Source organism: Chiloscyllium punctatum, chromosome 2 (genome assembly GCF_047496795.1).
Source record: "Chiloscyllium punctatum isolate Juve2018m chromosome 2, sChiPun1.3, whole genome shotgun sequence".
In the NCBI taxonomy this organism is placed as follows: Eukaryota; Metazoa; Chordata; class Chondrichthyes; order Orectolobiformes; family Hemiscylliidae; genus Chiloscyllium; species Chiloscyllium punctatum.
The window spans coordinates 53,686,563-53,698,790 of NC_092740.1; the positions used below are offsets into that span (position 1 = coordinate 53,686,563).

The window sequence follows — 12,228 nt, forward strand, 5'->3', positions numbered from 1 at the left end:
TGGAATACAGGAAGAACTAATCAATTGGATACAGAACTGGCTGAAAGGGAGAAGACAGAGGGTGGTGGTGGAGGGTTGTTTTCAGACTGAAGGTTTGTGACCAGTGGAGTGCCACAAGGATCAGTGGTGGGTTCACTTTTCATCATTTTATATAAATGATTTGGATGTGAGCATAAGAGGTATAGTTGGAGGTGTACTGGACAGCGAAGAAGGTTATCTCAGATTACAACGGGATCTTGATCAGATGGGCCAGTGGGTTGAGAAGTGGCAGATGGGGTTTAGATAAATGTGAGGTGCTGCATTTTGGGAAAGCAAATCTTAACAGGACTTATACACTTTATGGTAAGGTCCTAGGGAGTGTTGCTGAACAAAGAGACATTGGAGTGCAGGTTCATAGCTCCTTGAAAGTGGAGTTGCAGGTAGATAGGATAGTGAAAAAGGCGTTTGGTATGCTTTCCTTTATTGATCAGAGTATTGAATACAGGAGTTGGGATGTCATGTTGCTGCTATACAGGACATTGCTGGAATATTGCGTGCAATTCTGGTCTCCTTCCTATCAGAAAGATGTTGTGAAACATGAAAGGGTTCTGAAAAGATTTACAAGGATGTTGCCAGGGTTGGAGGATTTGAGCTATAAAGGAGAGGCTGGGACTATTTTTTCTGGAGTGTCGGAGGCTGAGCTGCCAGAGGAAGTGGTGGAGGCTAATACAATTGCAACATTTAAAAGGCATTTGGATGAATATATGAATAGGAAGGGTTTGGAGGGATATGGGTGCTGGCAGGTGGGACTAGATTGGGTTGGGATATTTGGTCGGCATGGACGGATTGAACCAAAGGGTCTGTTTCCGTGCTGAACATCTCTATGACTCTATGTCTACCTACCTTACTCTGGTGGTCATACATACCCTTTCTGCCTGTTTAATCTTAATCTGCAACATGACAATCTCACTGAACGTGCAATTCATGACATATTCTGCATGGCGGATTCTCCACCGTGAATTCACCTGCATCTCTAGCTCTGAATTGCAGCCAAACAGTAGCTGCAGCTGGACATACATCCTGCACACAAGGTTACAAGGGACAACTGAAACTTCCATGAGTTGGCACATAGCACAGGAGGAGCAATCACAGGTGCAAGCTTTGCTGCCGTGACTCCCTCTCAACCCCTTAAATACTATCCTTTTTAAAAATTAATTACGGTTATTATGAATAATGTTAACTTCCCTTATGCTACTATAATCCCCTTTCCTATTTTGTTTTCATTATTATTTTATTATACTGGACCTGACTTTCATTTCTTCTTGTTGTTTCACAACTAATCCTTTCTTCCAAACAAAACACTTTTTAAAATAATGAGCCAATTAACACACTACTTTGCTGTTTGATTTGTTCTCCAATCAGCAAACTCCTGAAGCTCCAACTGTTAAACTAGGACTCCCCTCCCCCTGATCTTGGTCCTCAATTTATCCTGTTGCTAGCTCCCTCATTCTCCTCTGTTAGAACGGAAGAATATAGCCTTACAAAATATAAACCACAAAAAAATTTACAAATTATGATCCAAAACAAAAAAGCACTTCGTCCCCTCTGCACTGAATTCCCATGGTGCTCCAAGTGTACGTTCCCAGAAAAAACACAGGTTGCACCTCACACTGCATTTTGGAGCTTGAGTGACAGCTGGAAGATGTCATAAGGCTGAAAGGTTTGTGGAAGCATATTTCAGGATATGATTGCCCTTCAGCTTAAGGAAGTGCAGGCAAAGAGGTGACTGCCAGAAAGAAAAATGGGATTAGGTAGGAAGTGAGGGAATCTCCTGAAATGTATCTGGCTTAAGCAATTTTTTGGTAAACAATAAGAGTGATGGACTGTAGGGGCGACCCATACCTGCTTATAAGAAAATGGCCCATGTTCGCACTCTCAAAATAGCTGACAAACAGAAAGAGGCAGCATGTCTTAGAATCAAAACACAAGATGTCTGAGGGGAAATAAACAAGAATAACAGTGAGTTCCAGCCTTTAATTAAAGAAAACGACAACATCTTTGAATGAACCTACTCCAAGACCATAAGTACGCCTTTCCAGACTGTTTTTGATAAGAGCATGCTTACAGACTTGGCAAACAGACAAGTGACCAACCCTGACGTTCATTAATGAAAAGATAATTGTCCTAGTAAATGGATGGACACCAGATGCAAGATATAGCTTAACTCCCTCGGCAGCTAACAGAATGACAGATAAAGTTAGTGTTACTCGGAACATAAAAATCTTTAGCTAGAACCTTTTTTTAATAGAATCATAGGGATAAGTTTCAACACAAAATATATACATATAACCAACACCTAATAGAAGTATTAAAGAAAAAACATTTAGATCTGGATGTGTAGTTAACTAATGAGGAAAATGATTTCTTTTTGTGCCCTAAACAAAATAGATTGTTCACAGCCCATTAACCACAAAATGCTGAAGTAGAAATAGTTGTATGCATTTAACACTTCTTTTATAACTAACTTTGTAACAGACATCAATATTACAAATCTTACAGCACCTTGTTAAAACTAACTCTTTTGTATTTTTACACACAATTAGGACAGTGGAAAATATGAGGAATAACTGAATTTGATAAAGACAGCACGTGAGATAATAAATAACTAACTCAGATTCTCTAAAGATAAAGCCAGCTTGAGTGGCCTGAAGGAGTAGCAATTAACTTCAGAATGGAAATGAATAGGATGCATAAAAAAAATCCCAAAGTCTAGAGATTATAGTGCCTGTTAAAGACCATGAGAACTTGAGGCTGGCCGTAGGGATGTCAGTCATTGGTGGTTTTACCGGATTGGATGTATAGATTAGGAGGGAAGGGCTGTAACCATGCTGTATGTGATCATTGTAATACAGAAATATTTTTTAAAATTGTTTTTACTGTACAAATCACTGTGTTATTGATCTAACTTCTGATATGAGCCAAAGATTAAGCAAATAACAGCTCATACTTCGAGACCAGATTCAGGGATGATCCTTTGGCCCTCTTCATGTGGTTTTTGCACGAACAAACAACTTCCACTTGCCTGTGTCCTGCCTGCCTACGTGTCAATGAAAAACATGGATTATCTGTGTAAACCAGTCAGAGCTAAGGCCATAGCTGTATGTGATGAGCAGCTGAGAGGGTGGGGCAAATAGAATTTAAACTAGAAAAGTGAGAAGTTATGTCCTAAATAGCCTAACCTCTATTCATTTTCTGTATATGGATGTGTCTGTCCAGATATTGAAGATGTTTCCAAAATATGTTACCCTGGTTAAGAGACAACTTTTTGGGTTAGGTCAGTATGTGTCTTGGATAGGAATTGAAAGGTGATGCTATAGAAGTGCAACTGAGGGTCCCTCTTGTGGTGCAGAGGTCTTTGAAGTTGAAGTATTGTTCCAGTTGCAACATTGTTGGAGAAACTTTCAGAAACTGGGACCACAGTTAAATGAAAGCAGAAGCCATAACATTTGTGTGACTGGTTCAGATTCTGGTCAAAGATAGCTCCCAGAATATTGATTTTTTCTTTTAAAAATCACTACCTTTGGAAGCTGTATTTTCGCCTGCTTAAATTCTAATCTCTGGAATTTATTTCCTAAACATCGACACCGCTATGTCTCTTTCCCCCTCAAACCTACCTTTTTGTTTAAGCTTTGATAATTTGTCCTTATATAGCTGTGTCAAATCTTGTTTCATAGGTACTTTATAATGCACTTTAGGATATTTTGATGTTCAGGTGCTTTTTAAATGCATGTTATTGGTGATGGAGGATTCAGTTTTCTCATTGCCTGACTGTATATGGTATAAGACTTAATAGTGAGCTAGGACTGAGTGCTTGCAGTTTTTGAGTGAGAAAGTATAAATTTTCATTTTCTAGAAATCTAATTTAGATGGCATTAAACTTCTTGGCATTAAACTGAAATCAGTTTGTTGTCCACCTTGTAAAGGATTTTAATAAGATGCCTCTGATGAAATAGCAGCTTAGTTAAGAAGCAGCTGAAACTGGATCCTCACTCAGATGAGTCTTTTTAACTTGTATTTTGTGCACTCATGGGATGTGGGCGTTGCTGGCTCATCTGCATTTATTGCCTGTGCCTTGTTGCCTTTGAGAAGGTGGTGGTGAGTTGCCTTCTCAAATCACTGCTGTCCTCGTGTTTGTAAAACTATCTAATTTAGTGTGACTGGCCTCTAATTTATAATGGAGTACTGGAATAAAGATTAAGGAATTTAAGGGGAGGAAAGGAAGGAGGTCTTTTATTGTTTTTGCTTTTCCAAAGCTTTTTAGTCTCAGGAATTGATTGTTGTTGTTATTGCAGGAGAACCAGTTAGTTATTTGGTGAATAATAAGTTACTGAAGTTTATTCTCTATCTAAGGTTCAACACAGAATGGGAACTGGTGGTAGAGTTAATAAAATATGACAATGTAGCTTAATATGTAATTGAATAAAATAAATAAGTAGTTCCTTAGAACATGTTAAGGATAGCAGGACATGTGATGATTCACTGTGGTAGCCTATAGGAGTTTCTGGATACTAAAGCATGACTGCAGCACATATTTGAAGTTCAAATAAATTTGACTCCGTTTATAAAACTAGAGACTGAACTACAGGCACTATGATTGGTGGGAGATTCTTTGTACCAGTTGGTAGTCACACCTCTTGGGTTGTGTTATCTGATTTGGTCAGTGCCCAGAGGCAGGAGAGTGTGACTGCAAGTGAAACAGCTAAAGAGGTGCAGAGGGCAGGGCCCTCAATTTGTAATTATCCAACAGGTTTGATATGGAAGTGAGAACTATAGGGTAGATTCTTGTTAAGCAAGAGTGAAAAGTTGTCAAGAATTTACATTTCAGTTTATAATCTGATTAGCCAAGATATTATTGAATTGGGGAACCTTAATTTCTGTCTTCACTTAAGTCTTTATTAGGATCATGTTAATATATAATACTTTTATATCAATATTTATTAATTTAGATGGACCACTGTTTATTTGCACAGCTTGCCAAGACCTTGGATAGAGTGTTAGTTGTGCTTTTCTTTCCAGCCCTCAGTTTTCTAAAAAGTCTGAAAATTTATTCGGTTTAGATTGAATGTTTGAATTTATTAATATATTAACACTGGTACTAAAATCTTCTAGTTCACTGTCCTGACAAACCTATCAATAAAAATTACAATTGAAAAAAAGTTAACCTTCAGGCCTCATTGCATTAATCTTATGTAGAGATTGAAAAATGAGAGAATATTACTTCCATTTAATGTTTGCTTGTCATGTATTGAAGTTTTTCTTCTCGACTACAATGTATTTGGTGAATTGTGTATAATATTTATTTTCTCTTTCTTTCTCTATGTTGTAGTGGGTTTGTTTTCTTACGGTTGATTTGTCCAGCTATTCTCAATCCACGGATGTTCAGTATCATTTTGGGTGAGTCTTCCCTTATGAAAGTTCGCACTGCTTGATAATTTGTTTCCATGGTATCTTTTACATCTTCCACTTCTTGGATCCAACTTAAATTCTTGCAGCTTTCCTCCTTTTGTATACATGGAGGTGAAACCAGCTTCACTGTCTTACTTTGTATAATTATAGAGTGCAAAGTTGCCTGGTCTGCAGGATTGCCTTACTAGTAAACTGCCTTTATACTCATTTCAAGAGTCTGTCTGCACTTGTAGCCCTAACCAATATCGCAGGAACAAGAGATTGCAAAACTATAGAATTTTTCAAAAAAAAATAGAATATCCTTAAATACTCAGCAGTTGCATAGCCTCGACATTTTCTTTGTTACACACTTACAGGGAAAGACAGTAGATAAGTTTTGCCCCTACCTATGTTTTTCATAACTATGCACACATGGTGATTCAAAAGGGCTGACTTGTGCTCATTCTGCATGGATACTGTCTAGTTTGAGCTGTTGTACAGCTCAGAAAGGAGCATTGCTCTAAGTGTTACAGCATCTGTGGACAGAGAAACAGCCTTCATTTTTGTGGTCAATAATCTTTCATCAGAACCTGTTAAGGTATTTTCAGCATGTGCAACATTTGTTTTTTCGTCCTTATTCTTCCATAGCATGTGAGCATTGCAAACTTTGAACTATTTTCCTCATTACCCTTGGTTCCCTTACTGATTAAAACTCTTGGCCTTGAATGTACTTAATGATCCAGCCTCAACAGCCATCCACAATAAAAAAATTCCACAGATTCCCTACCCTCCGAAGAAATTCCTTTTCATCTGTGTCTAAATTGGGGGAGCCCTTATTCTGACCTTATGCCATCTGATCCTGGACTCTCCACCATGGGAATTGACCTTTCCACTTCTACCGTCAAGTCCCTATTTCAAAAAGTTCACCTCTTTCTTCTAAACTCCAATAAGACAGTTTCCCCACAGCTGGTATCAGATTAATAAAACACCTGGTGTCAGGTTAATAAATCTTCTCTGGACTGCTGCCAATACCAGTATAACCTCCTTTGATAAAGGGCACAAAACTGTTCACAGTATTCAAGCTGTGGTGTGAATTGACTAGTCATGTGTAGTTTCAACAAAGCCACCCCCTACTTTTATACTTGATAAGAGCAAACATTCCATTCACCTTCACTATTACATGCTGAACATGGATGCTAGGTTTTTGTAATTCCTTCACAAGAACTCTCAAAGCCCTCCGTTTAATAGCATTCTGCATCTTTCTCTGTTTAAATAACATTTAGTTCTTCTATTCTCATTCCAAAGTGTATCACCTCATTTTCCCACATTATAGTCCTTAGAGCAAGATTTTGCCCATTCACTTAACTTGTCTATCACTCCGCAGACTCTGTCATCTGTAAACCTGATTATCGTACATTAAACTTGCCTCTTCTAAAGTCATTAAAATAAATAATCGAAAATAACTGTGCCCTTAGCATTGATCCCAGTAGTACTCTTATTTGTAGATTTCCATCCTGGAAATGTGCGTGCCCCCCTTCCAAGGACTGCCACAAACACTACGTAGGACAAACCGGAAGAAAGTTAGCTACCAGGATACACGAACACCAGCTAGCCACAAAAATACACTACCCTCTCTCCCTCTTAGCCCTACACACGGATGAAAACAACCACCATTTCGACTGGGACAACACATCTATCCTGGGACAGACTAAGCAAAGACATGCCAGAGAATTCCTAGAGGCCTGGCACTCCAACCACAACGCCATAAACAAACACAGATGGTATCTAGATCGATCAACCCCTCAGAAAACGAACAGGAAATTACATCACAAACCCCAGAAACCCCATCCAGGACAAACCTATAAATAGAAAGCAGGAGACAACAGCTTCGCTTCACTTGGAGGTCACCACTGATGATGTTACCTAGCCAGGTAATTAAACATCTGGATACCAAACCTACACCCTAAACAAAGTGCTTATTCATCTCCTCTGCTGTTTTCTGCATCCCCATTATAATTTCTCCAGCCTTTTTCTCTAAGGAGCATATGTTCACATTGGCTTTTAAAAAATATCTTCATGAAAACTGTTGCAATCCATCTTGAACAATCTTGCAAATTTATCCTCGTTTGGGTAGTTTCTTGCTGGTTTGTGGCTTGCCTCTAATATTTCCCACTTTGTATAGGTTATCTTTCATTTTCATGCGATCCTTAAGTTCCCTAGTTAACCACAGTTGGCTTATCCCCTACCTAGAATCCCCCTTCCCAACTGAAATATACTTTTCTTGAGAGTCTTGAACTATTTTCTTAAATATCTGTTTTTATTCTTCAACCGTCTTTGCTGCGAAACTTCTTTCTCAGTCCACTCCAACCAGGTTTGTCCTCATGCCTTTTATAATTATTCTTATTAGAACAGTTGCTTTGAATACAAATTTGTCCCTCAGAATGAATGCGAAATTCTACCATGCTGTGGTCTGTTTCCAAAGAGATTAAGACATAATAATTAATTATCTTCTGTCTGAAATTTATTAAAGCTTGCCTCATTACATATCCCCAGATTCAACATAGTCTGATCCCTGGTTAGACCCGAACGTGATGTTCTGGGAAACTCCCCCAAATATTCTGAATTTTTTCTCATGGCTTTATCTACCAATCTGATTGTCCCAATCTACATGAAGATTAATGTCACCCATGATAAATGCATTACCTATGGTGTGGCATCCCACCATATAGTTAGAGAGCCTGTAGAACAGTGGTTCCCAACCTGTTCCATATCACACTTAAATGAGACAAACCATTCTATAGCATAACCCCTTTTTTCGGTTGATCTGTTTGTCCATAATCTTTTCCTTTAAACAGTGATCACTGCCTTACTAGAAATATTTCTAACAAGGCTTATGCAGTAAGCTAAACAAGGATCAAAAGCACTACTTTTTCGGGTGGATTTGAAACATTAATGTTCAACTATGAGCACAAATATATTTTCAATATCTACTCCAATATTTGAATTAGCATATAGATTAATTCTTGAGATTCTCTGCTCTTTGCAAATTGCTGTAATGATACTTGTGTTTTTTTAAATTTTAGTTTATAAGAATAGTTTCCATATGGGTGGCAGTAGTCAGAGGTGGATGGAGGGTGGGGGAATGGGTCTGGGTGGGTTACTCTTCGAAGGGTCGGTGTGGACTTGTTGGGCCAGTGGGCCTGTTTCCATACTGTAGGGAATCTACTCCTTAAAAAAAAACCTGAAGATCTAAACACTGATAAGGTTTGGGGAATGTTTCCAATCAGCTTCTTTCCCAAAACTCATGTCATGCTCATGTCTTTTTTCCTCTCACTTTGGACAGTTTTCTTCTTGCAGTAAAATTTCCAGTAGTGTTGTCAATAATGCACTTCTCATTCTGCTGGAGTCCCATGCCATTGACAATGCTTCTTGCTCAAATGCTGAGAGAGTTGGACGCTCATGCAAGTCAAACCAGATAAGGATGGTAGTTTTCTTTCCCAGTAGGGAAAGAGATATACTTTTACTACAATCAATGATGGTCAAATGGTCACCATTACAGGGATGAGATTTTATTCAGTAAATTTAAATTCCACCAGCTGTGTTAACATGATTTGCATATGTCTACAAAACATTAAGCCAGAGGTTAGTTAACTTATACAAAAGGCAAAATGTTATGTGAAGAGAGGAGACTATGTAACTAGAGGAACTGTGATAAAGAGGATAAATAAGAATGAAAGAAACCGCTGATAAAAGGAAGGGGGACAGTGGAAATGATTTTCCTTTTTATACCTTGAGTAGATCTTAACTTAAATGTGAGCTCTTGTGCTCAAAGCTTATGGGGTTTTATATTAGTACTGATCAAGTGCAGCTCACTTTCAATGCTTGCACAGATGAAAAGGTTTGTGCTCTCTCTCTAGAAGGTTAATGTCTTGACTGCATCTATTAAACAATGAAAATATTAAAATTTTACCATGGTACTTGATGGAAGGAGGCTATTCACTACTAGAATTGTTCAGGTAGTCCCAATTTTTCCACTGTATATGTAGAGCATCTTTTAGGTATTGATCTAATCTCCTTCTGTATGGTTCAATTTAGGGTGAGAGGGGAAAGATTATAAAAACCTAAGGGGCAACTTTTTCACGGAGAGGGTGGTACTTGTATGAAATGAGCTGCCAGACGAAGTGGTGGAGGCTGGTACAATTGCAACATTTAAGAAGCATTTGGATAGGTTTATGAATAGGAAGGGTTTGGAGGGATATGGGCTGGGTGCCAGTAGGTGGGACTAGATTGGACTAAAGAGTCTGTTTCCATGCTGTATAATCTCTATGCAATACATTTTAGATTATACTACTCACTTTCAATGGTGGAAGGGCTGAGAACTAGCCAATACATTTAAAAGTTTGCTGTTGTTGTATTAAACCATTTATGATTTTGGACACCTCAGATCTTCTGATGTTTTCAGCTTCAAGTCTGTCTACGTAACTGATGGCTGTCATCCTTAGCACCATTTTGGTTGATATTTTCTGTATTCTAGCATCCTTCCTAAGTTGTGCGCTCAAATGAATAGCATACCGCAACCTTAAGACAAAGCAATATTTTAGAGGTTTGGTGAACTTCCTTGTATTTGGATCATCTCTTATTAAAGCCAACGCTTTCATAGACTTCTGGACTTGCTAAGTTCAAAGATTTGTGTGTGTACGTGTACCCCAGATCTCCTGTGTTTAAAATTGTATCACTCTGTTCCATTAAAATAACTGCAGAGAGAGACCCATCTTCTATCATCCTTTAAATTTACTTGTGCACAGTACACTGGCTGCGACCAGCCAGCTTAGAGTCAGTCCTTTGCACTCAGATTAAGAAGAAAAATAAGTAGGTCATTTATATGTGGTAGAAAATACAGTTGACAAACAAAACAGTAGTTCACAAAAACACCACTCTTATAACAAGGAGGTCAAACCCCAAATCCCACTTTGTCAAAAGGTAACAGTAACCACTACAGACAAGACCGTCCAATCAAATAAGAAAGTGCATAAAACGTAGTCATTAAAAACAACACCTGCCACCAATCACACCATCTTTGGCTTGCCTTCTTGCCTCCGGTCATCCTACGTACTGACTGACCCTCCCCCAGCCCACTTTCTTCCAGGAAAAACAGCAGCCCCCCAATCACCCCGCATACTAACTAAACCACCCCAACCTGCTTTCCTAACTCAGACTGTCGCTCTGACTCACCCACTTTTTCTCCTGTCCAGCATTCCTATGAAGCAGCTGTTCATCAGCTGGTTCCCAGCCTGCCCTATACCAGCTTTCCTGAGAGACACTCCGTTGCCTGGCCTTACCTACCCCACATACTGCCTAGCTACTCCCAGCCACCCTGCATACAAACAGACCGCACCCCCAGGCCAGTATTCTACCTTCCAGCTCCTGGTTGCCCCATGTACTGACTAGCCCGTATTCAAACAATTATGAAATCCACATATATTAACAGATTTCACAAAATCCTCAATACCAGTTTCCAGTACAAGGCAGAGTCCACTCCAACAAGCACATCCTGCAGCACACAGGGATTTAGTCTTCACTGAGTCCTGGCCCACTCACAGGAACACAGTACTTTGCAGCTGCAGTTAACTCAGGGTTTGGTCCACTCCCAAAAAGATGGTAGGATCCACAGCACACACACAGGTGTTCAATATACGTAGAGGCCTGGTCCATTCAAAAGGACCAGACCCAGTTACAGGAACACAGAACACTGAAGGGGTTTGGTCCACTTCAGGATGCAACCTTCCAGCAAGCACAGGCCTAGTCACCCACAAAAGGGCCAGCTCATCTGGAAAAGATGTATTTTCTCACAGGGGCTCAGTCCAAACACCAAAGAAGTGAAAACACATTCAAAACAAAAAGCAAGGGCTAAGTCCTGCCACAAGAAAAAAAATTCTCTTTTTACTTTGAAGACAAAGAGTAACACACAGCTGTAACCAGTGAAATGACAGGTCCCTAATGAGGGCTGAGTTACACCTGAAACACTGAGGACTACAGTCAAAAAAAAAGGAATACTAGTTAAAACTAGCTTTGTAAACAAGCCAGCTGAGGAATCAGGTTCTCCAAAAATAAAACAGAAACCAACAGCAGCAGTAACTCACTGACTGGTCCAGCCGGCCCACAGTCAGTTCCCCCAAACAGAGGAGACTTGACATCACCTGTTTTTTTAAAATTTTATTAAAAACAGTACAAAATACACTTCACAAAAAAAACCCATTATGTACAGGGGAAAGGGCAAAGCCAAACCCCACATCCCACTGTTCAACCAGTTTTCAAGGAGATGAGGACAAACTTCAAATCCCATTTTCATCCAAAGATAAAACAATAAACACAGACAAGATAGTGCAATCAAATCAGAAACAGTGCATAGAACACTGATCAAATATAGCTATAATGAAAGGACACCTGACACCCATCCGCACCACATACTGATCAGACAGTCCTTGGCTAAGCCCTGCCACAAAATCAGTCCTTTTCTCAAAATAAAAAAAGTCACATAGGCTGATTACAGCCTATGAAACAGTTCCCTAATGAGAACTCGGCCCCAAACCCTACCATTCAACCAATTTTCAGGGAAATGAGGACAAACCTCAAATCCCCCTTTCAGTCATCACAGAACAGTAACAAATTACATATGAAAGACAGTCCAATTAGAATTTTAAAAAGTGCATAGAATACAGACTACCCCAGTAAGCTCCCATTCTGAGGCAGTACACCCCTTCTTGTCAGCTCTAGGATAGTCCGTCCTGTTTCCCACCCCCAGTC

At 39.3% G+C, this 12,228-nt stretch overlaps 1 protein-coding gene across 2 annotated transcripts in view; it reads left to right on the forward strand.

The window, feature by feature from the left end:
* rasa1b (RAS p21 protein activator (GTPase activating protein) 1b) overlaps nucleotides 1-12,228 on the forward strand; it is a 192,723-nt gene that overhangs the window by 162,462 nt on the left and 18,033 nt on the right. For both annotated transcript variants that reach the window (XM_072582822.1, XM_072582817.1), the window contains exon 22: nucleotides 5,366-5,433. In XM_072582822.1, coding sequence (XP_072438923.1) covers nucleotides 5,366-5,433 — 68 coding nt within the window. The remainder of the gene's footprint in view (nucleotides 1-5,365; nucleotides 5,434-12,228) is intronic.